We start from the raw sequence: 16,622 nt of genomic DNA on the forward strand, positions 1-16,622 counted from the left end.
GTTTTTCTTGAGCAAAATATGATTCTAGTTTTATTGTTGCAGGTTACCATGCCAAATCGGTACTCATGTTTTTGATGTCTATGAAGCATGGGAAGGATATTGGAAAGGCTGCAGTTCCTTGCATATTACACCTTGATACATTAACCAAGGTTTCTTATAAATGAGTCATTGGTTTTCAACTATGCTTGCTTGCATTACCAACATTTACTCTTTAACATTCAAGCATATGCCTTTTTATTGACTACCTAATTCTGGCTTGGTGTTGCAGGTCGTCCTAAGATTTGATAGATGATAATGGGATTGGTCTCATAAAATTAGAAGCATTTATCATTATCAAATCTCAACACTTCATTTAACCAAAACTAAAGAAAATTAAATATAAATTTCTCAGCTCTCACCATTCACTTTTTAACAATGAGCAAAATAGGCCTCACAAATCTAATCTTCTGTTGTAAGCAAAGTTTTGAAACCTGCTAGAGTAAAAGTTATGCCTTGTAATCGGACAGAACAAAATCAACGAAATCCCTCATTACTACTAGCATAGACAGTGCATGAAGTTTGCTAATCTAGGTAATTAATCATTTGAGTATATGCAATCATATATGCAACTTTTTATATTCCAAAGAGGTATCTCATTTGCCACACGAAAAATACAATAACAAGACTTAAATTGCAGCATGACTTACTATTGCAACTTGAGTATCTGTATGAACTTCCTTCCCTTTCTTTGTACGAGTTGTAATAAATATTTCTGACTTTGATGGTTCCTCGTTGTTCTCCTTGGTTGCGCGCTATAAATTACATCAAAGAAGATATAAAAAAGATATCACTTTGTTCCGACAAAGTACAAAAAGAAATAAAAGTAAGATTACAAAGTGTCGACTAAATATTACCAATGCCCCACGCACTCTTGCAAAATTAATAGGTCCCATTCGATGCCTCCACTTTTATTTTTTCTTGTTTTCAGAATTCAATTGGCACATATCCTAACAACAAAGGAAGCATATTAATTAATAAATCAAAAAGGAAAAAAATATATACTGCAACAATAGGTAGAAAATGTAGAAATGCACGGTTTAATCTTACTTGGACATCTTCGTCATCCCAATACTCAATCTATTGACGGAACTGAACTTCAGGTATCTCATTGGGACGATTTTGTAGCATTTGTTCAATAGTAGCATTTTTATCAAAATATTTCTTCTTAATATTCCTCTTGTGTCGCTTCCAAGCATCACGAAGACCAGTCATTACCGACTTCTCTCCTTCAGCTGGAATTAAGAACTTGGACTGTGCAAAACAACACACACACACACACACACACACACACACACACATATATATATATATATATATATCTTTTCTTAGTAGGAAAAATACAAAAAATATATAATTGAAAAATTGATTATTGCTACATTGACATATTCCCACATTCGTTGCTTAATATCCTTTGACACAACATGCCAACTAGTATGCACCAAGGGGATAAATCTTGGATTCCTTGCAGTTGTTCCTAAAAAGTTGGTCAAATCAGACACTCTCTTGTCAGTTGGTCCAACTGCTTGTCCTTTATCAAATGTCACCTCCTCTCTTTCTTCAAAACTTCTTGCATGTTGTTTTTTCTCGAACTCTTTTCTTCTCTGATGTCCCTAGATTAATAGAACAAGCAAGACATAAGAAGAAAAAATCAAAATATGTAAAATAATTATAAGGTTTAAGACATACCACCTACAGCACCATCGATGTTCATATCCTCATCTCCAATAAATTCATCGTCACCAACTTCATCTTGTGCAGCAAAATTATCCAATTCTATTTCACGCTCATCAATAATAGGAGAGGACATAAATCTGACTTCATTTTCTGGGTGATTATCAGGATGTTTTTCACCACCGACTTGTATCCCATATTTTTTTAGAAACTGATTAACACTCGTCGACGGTAGGACTGAGTTTGTCTTTACCTTTTTGCAATTTGTAGCTCTTGAATATCAAGTTGTTTCTCTCCTTCACCTTGTGTTCTTCTAATCATATGTAAAGTGTTAGTATGTACCTTTGGAGATGATTGGATCATGGATGTGGGCACAGGTAATTTACTCATTCCTTGCTTTTGAATGGGCTCCTCCAATTGCATTGACCTTTGTTTAATTTGTCCTTTACTTGCAATATTATGTGAAGTGTTCAGATCTTCCCTTGAAGACGATTGAATTGATTTGTACACTGGTAATCTATTCCTTCCTAACTTTTGAACTGACACATCCGATTGAGTTAACCTCTCTCTACTTTGTCCTTCTAATGTTGCAGGCATATAATTCTTCCTTTTAACTCCAAGTAATGCCTGCTCTTTAGCAGCTTTATCGTTGCAATCATTTGCAAGCTTTTCTCTCTTAATCTGAATTTTTTTGGCTAGTTCGGCACTTGAATCGGTATTGGAAATCGAAACCTATATTCTTCATTGGACTTTGAGCTTTGTTTGGATTCGGAACTTTTCTCTTAAGAGCTGCCGCTTGATTCATCCTACATACAAAAAAAATTAAATTACTTTAGCCTAACAACTAGTATGAATATATAACAGTATGTGAGAGGCAGCAGGTACAAGTTGGAAACAAATTTGCAATGTTAAAGGTTGAAGAAGTTATGGAGGATGCTGAAAAACAGAATCACTTGAATGATAATAATGTGAGGCTCAAAAGTCAGGACATGATAAGCAATTAGCAATTGTAGCAGAAGTACAGGAAGTGGTTCAAACAATGGAAATACAGAAGGAACGTAATGAAGTGTTATTTTCAGGGCCCCAAACGATTAACAACAAACCTGTCATTATGAAACCATGGACCCCGGATTTTAATTTTAATGAAGAAGTTCTCAAGACAATTCCTCTATAGATAAGGCTGCCAAACCTTCCTTTAAACTGTTGGGGTGTTAATTCATTAAGTAGGATTGACAGTAGTTTGGGGTTGCCTCTATATGCGGATGAATGTACTTCAAGGGTGGATAGGATCTCTTTTGCAAGGCTATTAGTTGAAATTGATATTACTAGACCTTTGCCTTCAAGAATAAAGGTCAGGGATCCAAATGGAAGGTGCTTTGAACAAGGAGTTTTATATGACTGGAAGCCGATATATTATGGTACATGTCTACAATTGGGACATGCTTGTACTAATAAGCAACCTCTACCACAAAGCAACCAGGGCCTGCCCAGCCTAAACAGAAGCAACAAAAACAGGTGTGGATATCTAAGAACATGAAACAGGCAGATAAGGAACAAGTGGATAGTAGGAATGGAAAGTCTGCAGATGTTGCCCAGCAAGTAGTACCAGCAATACACGAAGAAGGATGGAAAGAAGTAAGGGGGAAGTCAGCTGCAAAGAGGTGTACTAATGGAGGTAGGGACATGGTCAATACAGCAAATGGTTTTGGTTTACTGGACGATGGTGTACTAACTATACAGCCGGGAGTAGAGGCAGAATTTGGCAAGGAAAATGGAGCAGTACAACTACTATCCTTAGGAATGTAATAGTCAGTCTTGTATGTGATAGGTAGTTGAGGAGATGAATGTAGAATTGCTGAAACTGGGATCTATATTCAGGTTCAGTTTAGTTTGTGTTGTACATATGTTCATTGGTAATAAAATTCCTTTATTTACCCAAAAAAAAAAGAAGGAACAGGAAACAACCTCAATTATGTGGCTCCAATGATTAACCCTACAATAGATAATAATGCACAACAGGTGAGTAAGAAAATAGAACCAAAGGAAAGAAGGGCATATGAACAGTTAAATAAGGAAACTACTTCTCAATGGGTACAAAGAGCCTTTGTTGGCAACATAGTGGCAACAAATACTTCCTGCAAGGCCAATGCAAAAAAGAACTCTGAAGAGCAGGGCCTAAGCATAACTGTGGAGGATGCCAACAATAAGCAATCTGTGGAACAAGGTACTGAGGGAACTCAAAGTGCTGCAGTAATTTTGAAAGATTTGGAGACCAATATGATTGATCCAGGAGGATGCTGAATCTTTTCCCTATCTCAATCAATCTTATTGGTATAAACTAGTTAGTGTTATTGATACTCATGATTCTCTTGATATCAGAAGGTTATGGAAATTGTTGGACTTAGCCCGAAAGAACAGGAAGCAATTTTTAAAATTCTAGTGAAAATCGTTTCATAGATTATTAATCTATAAGCATGCCGAGAGCAAGTATATGTAATAAATTAAGTCTACGACCATAGCAAAGATGGCTCAAAGATAGAGGATCCATGTAACATATATGAATACAGAACACAAGGGGAAGCTGGTTCATCCACAAATTGGCATCTATACCTAAATCATACAAGTAACTCTACGGCTATCATACTTTTTGTCCCTCTTCCAGTTCTATCTTACAATTAAAATGAAATTTCATCAGGATTAGGACAGACAATATACAAATCTTTAATAATAACTAATAAGTAACAACCATTTAAGGAGCTAAAGATAAAACAAGCAACACATGATAAATGACCACAAATTCTTTACGCTATTAAGCACATCAGTTCCCTTTAAAAAAGGCGGAGGAGGCCTAAATTCTGTTTTTCCATTGAAAGATCTTTTATTAGATCTCCACAGATGATCCATAGGCAGAAAAACTCGATGATCCATATAACACATTTTTCGACTATGTTTAAGATAACGAGAATTAGTGTCGTAATTACAATAAGGGCAAGCCAGCTTTCCCTTTGTACTCCAACCAGATAACATAGCATATGCAGGAAAGTCACTGATTGTCCATAAAAGATCTGCTCGCATATGTTTCTACCCCGGACTCCCACAAAACATTTAACTCTTCTATTAATGGTTGTAAATAAACGTCAATGTCATTTCCTGGTGAGATAAGCAAAGAAAGCATACAGTACTCTGGCTTCATGCACATCCAAGGAGGCAAATTATACACCATTAAAATAACTGGCCATGTGCTATGAGATATGCTCATGGTCCGAAATGGATTGAACCCATCACTTGCTAGGCCAAGTCTCAAATTGCGAGAATCCCTTGCAAATTCTTAATGCAAGCTATCAAAGTCTTTCCATGCTTGCCCATCAGCAGGATGCCTTAACTTTCCATCTTTAGAACGCTCCTCGTCATGCCACCTCAATGTATCTGTTGTCTTTGAGCACATAAATAGCCTTTTAAGTCTAGGAATTAATGGAAAGTGTCTCAAAATTTTCGCTGGAACACGATAACCTTTTTTGGTAGCCTCAAGATCGCTATCTGCTTCATCGCTATCTACTTCAGGATATTTAATATATCGAGAAGCTCCACAGACATGACAATATTCATCATCCTTATGGTCATTCCTAAATAGCATGCAATCATAGGGACATGCATCAATTTTTTCATAATCAAGACCGAGATCTTTTACCATAGATTTGGCTTTATTGTAGGATATAGGAATGTTCAAGTCAGGCATCGCCTCTTTTAATAGCTCTAAAAGAGAAGCGAAAGACACATTGCTCCATCCATGTAGACACTTCAACAAATAGAGACGGATTGTAAAAGATAATCTAGAGAATCCTTTACAACCCGGATATAGTTCTTGGCTTGCCTCGTCAACTAAGTTATAAAATTTATTGGCATCTTCATTTGGGCCTTCACACACTCCTTCAGCATGTGCAGCATTTCTAAATTGATCATTCAATAACCCATCAATATCATCGTACGAGCAAACATTATCATCCATGTCACAATTAACATTCATCGAAATTTTCCATTCCCCGTGATTAATCCATCTTGTATAACCTTGAACAAACCCATAACATATTAGATGATCATAAACTACATTCCTTCGAGTCCAACGAATATTACAACACTTTGCACATGGGCATTGAATTTCTTCGCCTTGAGGATCTCCATAAGAGTAAGCAAAATCTAAGAAAGATTGAACACCCTCGATATACTCTTTGCTATACCTTGGTAAATCCATCCATTCCTTGGATGGAACATTTGAATTCCTAAAAAAATAAAATTTATTAGATCTTCAAATATATAATCATTTAAGCGTTGACTATAAAATAAATCCGAAACGTCAAGAGTGAATTTGAAAACTAATGTATTATGAACTAATAAGACTTTCTTACCTAGTCATGACACTTATGCTAAGCAAACCCAACTTCAAGTCCACCACAGATCTACCTGAGCGTGACCAATCTTCTTGGAGAAAAGGAGTAAAATTAATAGGATCCACAGAACAACGATAACAAGTAATAAAATTATAAACCAAGTTTTTCATGAAGGTAATATAATAATTTTACGCATAAAAAAGTGTCATGAGCATATTTGCAAGTATAATGACACCTAAAAGGTGTATTTTACGTATAAAGATTAAATAAAAAAAAAGTTAAGATATAATGAAGCTGAAACTATGGCAATCTTGGAATCTTTGAAGTTCTGTGTTCAGAATGACTATGTTTTGATTGACCTGCACACCGACTCCATGATAATGATGAAGGTGCTGACTGGAGATTGGAGTATACCATGGATCATAGTCTCTCAGGTGGAAGAGATTAAGGAGCTGATGGCAAGAAGCAATGTAAGGATGGCTCATACTCTTAGAGAAGGGAATAGATTGGCTGACTATCTAGCCAATTATGCTTTAGATGTGGGTAATATTGAGGCACATGATTTCTGGGAATTAGACAGTCAAGGGAGAAGGATAGTGAATTCTGATAAACAACTATGTCCTTATCTAAGAGTAAATGTTGCAAGAGGTTAGGAGGTAAGGAGATAACAAGGTTAGTTGGCAGGCTGCAGCAATCAGGAAAAGAATTGGTCGACTATCTTCCTGAGATCATGCTTATTAAAAGAGTGATCTTTGTGATAACTAAGGCATTGTGGCTGATGAATTTGGAAGGCAATGGGTTTATATCTGCTAGCAGCATGAGTTGTGATCAAATAAGAAGGGAGGAGATCATAGGTCTTACAGTTTCAACTGACAGTTTGTTTTTTAATGCAGGTACAGGATCTATGTTTTTGCATCATCATTTGGCTATCCCAATTTGGGTGGTATTAGCACTTGGTGCTCAATCCCAGAATGGGATATCAATGATGATTGAAAACATAGAAGGGAGGTTAATTATCAACTTGTCCAATTCAGTCATCGAGTTCTCTTTGGTGGAGTCTCAACTGGTTACATTTGTGCAAAGAGATCGTTTCACTGAAAGAGAAGTTACTACAGATATGTCCTATTCTTTAATTCAAAACTTAAAGATAGGAGATAGGAAGTACTCGATAGGAGTAAAAGGCACAAAAGCGTGGTTGAAAAGGTCAAGGAGTATCGGTCAAAGTGAAGGCATGCGTTGTGGAACTTTAAAAGCTGGTGAAGTTTTCAGTACAAATAATAAAGATCTGGACATTACAACTCCCAACAGAACAAATGTCACAGGATTTGGCTTGATAATCACACTTAGAAAACGACATTACAATGAATCCAATGAGCACTACAATTGTTGTCGTGGAATTGTCANTATAAGCAAAGAAAGCATACAGTACTCTGGCTTCATGCACATCCAAGGAGGCAAATTATACACCATTAAAATAACTGGCCATGTGCTATGAGATATGCTCATGGTCCGAAATGGATTGAACCCATCACTTGCTAAGCCAAGTCTCAAATTACGAGAATCCCTTGCAAATTCTGAATGCAAGCTATCAAAGTCTTTCCATGTTTGCCCATCAGCAGGATGCTTAACCTTCCATCTTCAGAACGCTCCTCGTCATGCCACCTCAATGTATCTGCTGTCTTTGAGCACATAAATAGCCTTTTAAGTCTAGGAATTAATGGAAAGTGTCTCAAAATTTTCGCTGGAACACGATAACCTTTTTTGGTAGCCTCAAGATCGCTATCTGCTTCATCGCTATCTACTTCAGGATATTTAATATATCGAGAAGCTCCACAGACATGACAATATTCATCATCCTTATGGTCATTCCTAAATAGCATGCAATCATAGGGACATGCATCAATTTTTTCATAATCAAGACCGAGATCTTTTACCATAGATTTGGCTTTATTGTAGGATATAGGAATGTTCAAGTCAGGCATCGCCTCTTTTAATAGCTCTAAAAGAGAAGCGAAAGACACATTGCTCCATCCATGTAGACACTTCAACAAATAGAGACGGATTGTAAAAGATAATCTAGAGAATCCTTTACAACCCGGATATAGTTCTTGGCTTGCCTCGTCAACTAAGTTATAAAATTTATTGGCATCTTCATTTGGGCCTTCACACACTCCTTCAGCATGTGCAGCATTTCTAAATTGATCATTCAATAACCCATCAATATCATCGTACGAGCAAACATTATCATCCATGTCACAATTAACATTCATCGAAATTTTCCATTCCCCGTGATTAATCCATCTTGTATAACCTTGAACAAACCCATAACATATTAGATGATCATAAACTACATTCCTTCGAGTCCAACGAATATTAGAACACTTTGCACATGGGAATTGAATTTCTTCGCCTTGAGGATCTCCATAAGAGTAAGCAAAATCTAAGAAAGATTGAACACCCTCGATATACTCTTTGCTATACCTTGGTAAATCCATCCATTCCTTGGATGGAACATTTGAATTCCTAAAAATAAAATTTATTAGATCTTCAAATATATAATCATTTAAGCATTGACTATAAAATAAATCCAAAACGTCAAGAGTGAATTTGAAACTAATGCATTATAAACTAATAAGACTTTCTTACCTAGTCATGACACTTATGCTAAGCAAACCCAACTTCAAGTCCACCACAGATCTACCTGAGCGTGACCAATCTTCTTGGAGAAAAGGAGTAAAATTAATAGGATCCACAGAACAACGACAACAAGTAATAAAATTATAAACCAACTTTTTCATGAAGGTAATATAATAATTTTACGCACAAAAAAGTGTCATGAGCATATTGGCAAGTATAATGACACCTAAAAGGTCTATTTTACGTATAAAGATTAAATAAAAAAAAGTTAAGATATAAATATCTAACTAGCTATTTATGATTTCATCAACTCTAAAGAAGAAACTCAAGAACTAGCCATATTCTGAAATTACTAAAAGAAAGCTTGGGACATAAAGGGAACCATTTATCCTGACAACTTGAAGTCATCTTTAACAAGTTCCTGTTAGTAACTCTTGATACAATGCAAACTCTATTAAATGCATCAGGGTCGGATTCAGATTCCGGAAGTTGGAGCATGTCCATAATGTCAAATGTGACTTGTGTGCAAAATTTGAGGTCAATCGGACGTGATTTGATAAGTTTCGGTATCGGTTGTGTAAGTTTGAAGTTTCAAGTTCAATGATTTCGAACTAGGATTTGAAAATTTGGTCTGCACTTTCCCAAATGGTTATGCCTGTTAAATATCTCCTTGAGCTTATAATATTTCCCAAACTAGAAACCAATCTTCTCTCGGAGGTATAAAATTTACTTTTAGTTATTTATGTACTAAATACTACTAAAATAATTAGCAAAGGCATACATATGCTAAATCTTGAAGGGTTATACAACTCGCAACCATACCTGTAATTGCAACTACATAAATTTACTAACAGGAACAAAAACGATTGATTTTTATCAAATCTTAAATAGGTAATAACGAGCAACCTAGAATCCACGAGCAAGCTTGAGGCTATGGGCTGACTATCTGAAACTCTGGATACAACAGATCAAAGATGCAACTGTCGATCTATACATGCACATGGTCGAGGTACTGGTTTAAATTAATGCAGTAAGTTGTCAGCATATTGAAGGTAAGAAATCCTTGTGACGTACTCCCTTAAATTACAGAATGAGCAGAGAAGCCAAGATTCCTCAATGCAAACGAATAAATAAGTCTATTGTTGAGTCTAAAACATCTCAACTATAAGATCCGACTTGTTACAGGAAGCACAAAACTGGGCGACAACAGAAGCATCGAAGTGCTTAATTTAACCCAAGAAACACGAACCACCCATGAAAATGAACAGCAAACAAACAAATACTGTGCATAAGAAGCTCAATAGGACAGATCCTGGGAAGAAAAAAGCTAAATGCAACACTCAAATGAATGAACTTCTTAGCTCAGCCCCCTCAGCTCGTTGAATGTGTAGTCCCGCTTATTCAATAATCAACTTAATAATCCAAGCAAAAAGAGTAGCCACTTCTGTTTCTATCTTTAAAAGGATCACAGAGAAAGTATACAACAAATCACAGTTAAATATCAATCGAGGGATTTGTGACCTGCCCCCAAAAAAGAATTTGCGCAGGGATTGCAATTTTTTGTTGTGATCCTATTGATCAATAAATAGAAGTGCAGCTCTTTCAGGGTCAATACATAATTTGAAATATGTTATTTCCAAACAGCATGCACCTATAATCAAACAGCTTCATGGTGGGGACAATGTCCCCTTGAATAAGACAACAAGACTTGTACATCACAACTAACAGAGGATAGTGAGTTCATTAGGGGCAGACTGCAGTACAAAATGCCATTTTTTTCTCTAAATTAATGTAGAAATGCAAGCAAATACACCGAGCTTAAGCTAAAACTTCCAAGACTCCTAGTCCACACCTTAACAGAATGTGTATCATTTTTCTCTAAAGTAATGTTGAAATCCAGCACAAGTCATGCCCATACAAAAACAATCAAATATCCAAGAAGCAATAATAGTATTCAGCAATTATAAACCATGTTAATTAATAGAGAAGCAATAACGCCAAATATTATCAAGGGATTAGATATATGTATTTGTGTCACATAACAGCATAAGCAATAAATGACACATGCCATCAAAACAGCATTACTCAGAACCATGATTGTTATAGCACAATCAAGATGAGGAGGATCATTAAGCACCAATCATAAAAACGTAAAAATAAAACTGAACAATCAATTAACATGTTTTTTTTCCTATGGTGTCCAGGCCAGTTTGGGCGCACCTCGATTTTTGGTTTAAATTCAAGTAGTAAGTTGCAGCATATTGAAGGTAAGAAATCCTTGTGAGGTACTCCCTTAAACAGCAAAATGAGCGGAGAGCCAAGATTCCTCAATGCAAATGACCACAAAGAAGTCTATTGTTGAGTCTAAAACATCTCTATAAGACGGTGCAACAACAGAAGCATCAAAGAGTGCTTTATTTATGTCCAAAAACACAAACCACCCAGGAAAATGAACAGCAAACAAACAAATGCTGTATATAAGAAGCTCAATAGGGCAGATCCTGGAAGAAAAAAGCTAAATACAACACTAATGAATGAACTTCATAGCTCAGACCACTCAGATCATTGAATTTGTAGTCCCGCTTACTCTATAATCAACTCAACAATCCAAGCAAAAGGAGTAGCCACTTCTGTTTCTATCTAAATAAGGATCACAAAGAAATTATACAACAAATAACAGTTAAATAACAATAGAGGGATTGGTAACTTACCCCGAAAAAGAACTTAGGGATTACAATTTTTTGTTGTGATTCTATTAAACAGAGAAATACAAGTGCTGCCCTTTTCATGGAAAATACATAACTTGACATATGTTATTTCCAAACAGTATGCCCCTATAATCAAACACCTTCATGGTGTGTAGCAGAAGTATCTAGAAATCATAAGTTGGATCAATGTCCTTCCCTTGAATACAAGAACAAGACTTATACAACACAATTAACCGATGCATAGCAGGTTCATTAGGGGCAGACGGCTGTCCAAAATGCCATGCCCCAACCTGGGGAACTACCTCTGATACAAATGTAAAATGTAAGCAATATCCACAGCTTAAGTTAAAACTTCCAAGTTTCCTACTCTACGCTTGTGTATCATTTTTCTCTAAATTAATGTTGAGACAACCAAATATACCAGAAGCAATAATAGTATTCAGCTATTATATACCATCTTAATTAACAGAGAAGCATTAACCCCAAATCTTATCAAGGGACTAGATATACTTATTTGTGTCACATGAAAGCATAAGCAATAAATGACACATGCCGTCAAAACAGCATCCCTAAGAACCATGGTTGTTATATGTAATGACCCGACCGGTCGTTTTTAGAATTCACGCCCCGATCCCCCATTAATTATTTTCCCTAAGTTCATTTCTGCTATTTTGGTTTGCCGGGACGTTCGGTGTTGAGTTTTGGAGAGTTTTGGGACACTTAGTCCCTAAATGAGAGCTTAAGAGTTGAAAAATGGTCCGTAATCAGAACTGTGTGAAGACGACCTCGGAATGGAAATCCGATGGTTCCGTTAGCTCCGTTAGGTAATTTTGGGGTTGGGAGCGTGTTCGGAATGTATTTTGGAAGTCCGTAGCTAATTTAAGCTTGAAATGCCGAAGTTTGAATTTTTGAAGTTTCCGGTCCGATAGTGAGATTTTGATCTGAGGGTCGGAATGGAATTTCGGAAGTTGCAGTAGCTCCGTCATGTCATTTAGGATGTGTGTGCAAAATTTTAGGTCATTCGGACGTGGTTTGGTTAGGTTTTTGATCGAAAGCGTATTTTGAAGATTTGGAAGTTCATAAGCTTGATTTTTGGTTTGATCCGTCGTTTCGATGTTGTTTTATGTGATTTGAAACTTCAAGCGAGTCCGTGTTAGGTTATGTGACTTGTGTGCGTGATTAGTCGGGGTCCCGGGGGCCTCGGGTGTGTTTCGGGTGGGCTACGGATCCTTTTCTTCTATTTTTGAACTGCTGAACTGCTGCTTCTGATATCCTTCTACGCGATCGCGAAGCCCCTTCCGCGATCGCGAAGGTATAATTTTCCTTAATTCGCGATCGCATCTCAGATCCCGCGTTCGCATAGAGCAATCTCAGGACTTTGGTATTCCTTCAACGCGTTCGCACTCATGGTTACGCGATCGCGAAGCACTGTCTTCCTTTTCTCCGCGTTCGCGTTCATGTCATCGCGTTTGCGATGTATATTTTCTAGGCCTTCCCGAATTCCTCTACGCGATCGCGACCTTTGTTCCGCGATCGCGATGAACAAATCGCAGGGCAGGCAGAATTAAATCCCAAATTCGAGGGTTTTATCTTTTATCACATTTTTTGACTTCTAGAGCTCGGTCCTTGGCGATTTTTGAAGGGATTTTCACCTGGGCAACTTGGGTAAGTAATTCTCACTCGATTTAGACCAATCTCCATGAATCTCCTCTTAATTTCATCCTTTAATTTCAGATTTTTGATGAAAAATGGGTAGAACTTCATAGACCGAATTATTGAGTTTTGAGGGGGTGTTTGACCTCCGATTTGAGAGATTTTTATATGGTTAGACTCGTGAGAGTACGAGGGTTCTGAAAATGCTAAATTTATCCGGTTCCGAGAAGTTGGCCTGAGGGGCATTTTGGTCATTTTGCCTAATTTCGCGCTTTAGCTTTGAATTAAATAGTAGAATCCATTGCTTGAGATGTTAATTATAATGTGTGATTTAATTGAATAGATTGGGGCCATTTGGAGTCGAGTACTCGTGGCAAGTACGTGGTTGCTAGTTGATTTTAGCCAGTTCGAGGTAAGTATCTTGCCTAACGTTGTGTGGGGGACTCCCCCTTAGGATTTGAGTCTTCTTTGTTGATTGTACTCCCTGTACACGAGGTGACGAGTGCGTGCTCGGATTTATTTGTGGAAAATTGCCCTTTTAGGCTCTTAGGTACTTGTAATCACCGAACATGAAGTTGTTCTTGATACGATTGAGTTCCCTGTTATTAGTTCCACCTCTATACGACTTACGTGGAATTTATCTGCCCTTTTTGGTTATTCTTGTTGCCTAAATGACTTTTACTTGTTTAACTGTAGACATTTGCCCTTCTGTAGTCACATTATCATTCCTAACTGCTTGGCTTTATCTGGAAAGCATTATTTCTATCTCTCGTGTAATTAACTGGTCTTAATTGGAAAGAAGTTAGATATCCTATGTTTAGTCGATACCTCCTTAATTGTAATTATTTGATCCATGTTAACTTCCTTGTTGTAGAACTGAGTATTATGGAATCGTTGTTTCGTATTATTTCTCCCTTGTTGAGTTGTCCTTATTGCGCTTAGTATTTTCCTGTTACGGTTATTTCCTTGTATGTTAGTTGTACCGTCTTTTGGTGAACGGAATCTCTTGAGTTGATTCTCTTGCTTTGTTCCTGTATATATTGTCATTTGTTGATATTGTGATGCACGAGGTTTCTGCCGTGCGGTTGTTGATATTGTGATGCACGAGGTTTCTGCCGTGCGGTTGTTGATATTGTGATGCACGAGGTTTCTGCCGTGCGGTTGTTGATATTGTGATGCACGAGGTTTCTGCCGTGCGGTTGTTGGTATAGTGATGCACGAGGTTTCTGCCGTGCGGTTGTTGTTGAAGGGTTGCACGAGGTCTTTGCCGTGCTATTGTTGTTATTGATGTTTTGCACATGCGGCGTAATAAGGCGGGATATGTTATATGCTTATATGTGGGTTGCGCATGTGGCGGAATAAGGTGGGAACATTGTGATGCACGTGTGGCGAAATAAGGCGGTGCTTATTATGTTACTAATTGCACACGTGGCGAAATAAGGTGGGCTATGTCAGGGGATGATTGTAGAGAATTGTGACGGCCTGTGGAGGCATCCCTATTTGTTTAACAATGTGATTGTGGGTTGCTTACCGGTATGAGCTTTATCGCTTGGAAGTTGTGAGGAAACATTCGTACGTGCAGTCCGTTCTCCTTTTCATGTTTTCTGGTTGGTAGAATTCTTGTTAAAAATACTTGCACAAGCATATACATAGCTGAACACTCCTTTTAGAGATGAATTCCTCCTGATTTTGCTAAGGGTGGAGGTACGCCCTCGTTTATCCATTATATTTGTGAGAGTGGCCCTAGTTAGCCACTTAGTTGTCGGTATGACCATGAGATTGATGGGGCCTAGGATGCCAATTGTTAGATTTCAGATGTTGGGTCTTCGCGAGTTGTGGTTTGTCCGAGACTTGGCAAAATTGTGAAAGAGTTGGATAAGACCTTTGTGAACATCATTGTAGGATATGAGTTATTGACTTGTTTTCCCCTTGCTGTGTTGTGACCTTAGGATTTGGATTGTGATTCTGCCGTCATTTCGTATCCTCATTTATTATATTCTCGTTGTTAATTGTTGTATTTTTCCCTTATTGTGAATTGTAGCCTTCTTGGTCATTCATGCGGTCTTTACATATTTATGTCGTTTCCATTATTCCTATAATTATACTGTTTATTGACCGGTAGGTGCCTTGACTGTTCCTCGTCACTACTCCACCAAGGTTAGTCTTGATACTTACTGGGCACCGCCGTGGTGTGCTCATGCTACTCTTCTGCACATTTTTGTTGTGCAGATATAGGTACTTCGAGGTATATCTGCTACGTCCGCAGACCGAGGAGTCCCTTTCCAGCTTTCTGTAATAAGTATAGTTCTTTCAGTATTTCTCCTTTGTATAGATATTCTTGAGTCTGAGCCTTTTATGTATACCTTAGCTTGTGATTTGTGAGTTTCCTGGTTTTGGGAATGTTGTTAGCTTCGAGAATTATTATGGTATGTGCCGAGCGGCACCTTAAACACCGTTTTATTTTGCTAGTTCAGTTTTATTTATTTTCTTCCGCAATTTTGGTTTATCTTCCGCATTGTTAGGCTTACCTAATCGTAGGGACTAGGTGCCGTCACGACATGTTCACGGAGGGCGAACTGGGGTCGTGACATTATAGCATAATCAAAGATGAGGAGGATCATTAAGCACCAATCATAAAAAAGTAATAATAAAACTGAACAATCAATTAAGCTTCAATCCCAAATTAGCAAAGGTTGGTTGTAAGATTCCTCAGTATCTATCAGAATTACATCTAGAGACCTCAATTTTCCTCCTTTGTTTGAGTTTGTGATCACATAGAACCTCAACTCTCTTGCTTTATTTGATTTTGTGATCATATACACATAGACAAGTTAATAATAGCAAAAAATGTGAAGAATCGAAAAACAAAAAAATAAACGCATCCCTCATGGATGAGAATAGGCACAACAAACACAATTTCGAGGTGCTGGGCAGTGTTTTCACAGCAGATAATCACAACTGTGTTATTGCAAATGCACTGTAATACCAGTTGTGTCTCGAATCCTGTTTCACTTCTATCGGCCCTAAAAAAATTCAATAAGAAGCTAGATAAATTAAAACTTTTAAGTATAAGAAGGAACATCAATCAAATAAAACCAAAATCAAATGGTAAAGATTACTCCTTTTCAACCCAAGAATATGAAATTAGTAAAAACAACTAAAACTTATACCTAGAAATTAAACAAAATAAAATTACTTCTTTTCTGCCCAAGAATCTAAAATTAGAAAAAAAATTAAAAATATTGAGTATAAAATGAAGACTATACCAACATACCCATGTATATACATCATAGAAGATTATTTTTTCATCAGAAATCGAAAAAAAAGTTACAGAAAACCTTTGAGTAAAAGAAATACTAACCAATAGAGAAAGGATGGAGATTTGCTATAGTGAAGGAGGAGCTCCAGCAGCGGCGGAAAAAAAAAAAGCAACAAAATTTAGGGTAAGGAGGAAAAGAATGCTGGGAAACTTTCTGGATCAGAGGAGTATGTTTTAATTACTTTGCCTTTTGAGTATTGGGTGGGGAGG

General features: G+C 37.1%; 2 protein-coding genes across 2 annotated transcripts; both read right to left on the bottom strand.

Annotated features, from left to right (window-relative positions):
* Window positions 1-5,038: 5,038 nt before the first annotated feature.
* Window positions 5,039-5,959, bottom strand: LOC109216558. Its single transcript, XM_019380721.1, has one exon. It carries the CDS (start codon window positions 5,957-5,959, stop codon window positions 5,039-5,041), a length of 921 nt encoding a protein of 306 aa, XP_019236266.1.
* A 1,683-nt stretch (window positions 5,960-7,642) lies between these two features.
* On the bottom strand, window positions 7,643-8,590 carry LOC109216559. The gene has a single exon (XM_019380722.1). It carries the CDS (start codon window positions 8,588-8,590, stop codon window positions 7,643-7,645), a length of 948 nt encoding a protein of 315 aa, XP_019236267.1.
* Between the last annotated feature and the right edge of the window lie 8,032 nt (window positions 8,591-16,622).

The sequence above is a fragment of the Nicotiana attenuata genome, unplaced genomic scaffold (assembly GCF_001879085.1).
Source record: "Nicotiana attenuata strain UT unplaced genomic scaffold, NIATTr2, whole genome shotgun sequence".
NCBI lineage: Eukaryota > Viridiplantae > Streptophyta > Magnoliopsida > Solanales > Solanaceae > Nicotiana > Nicotiana attenuata.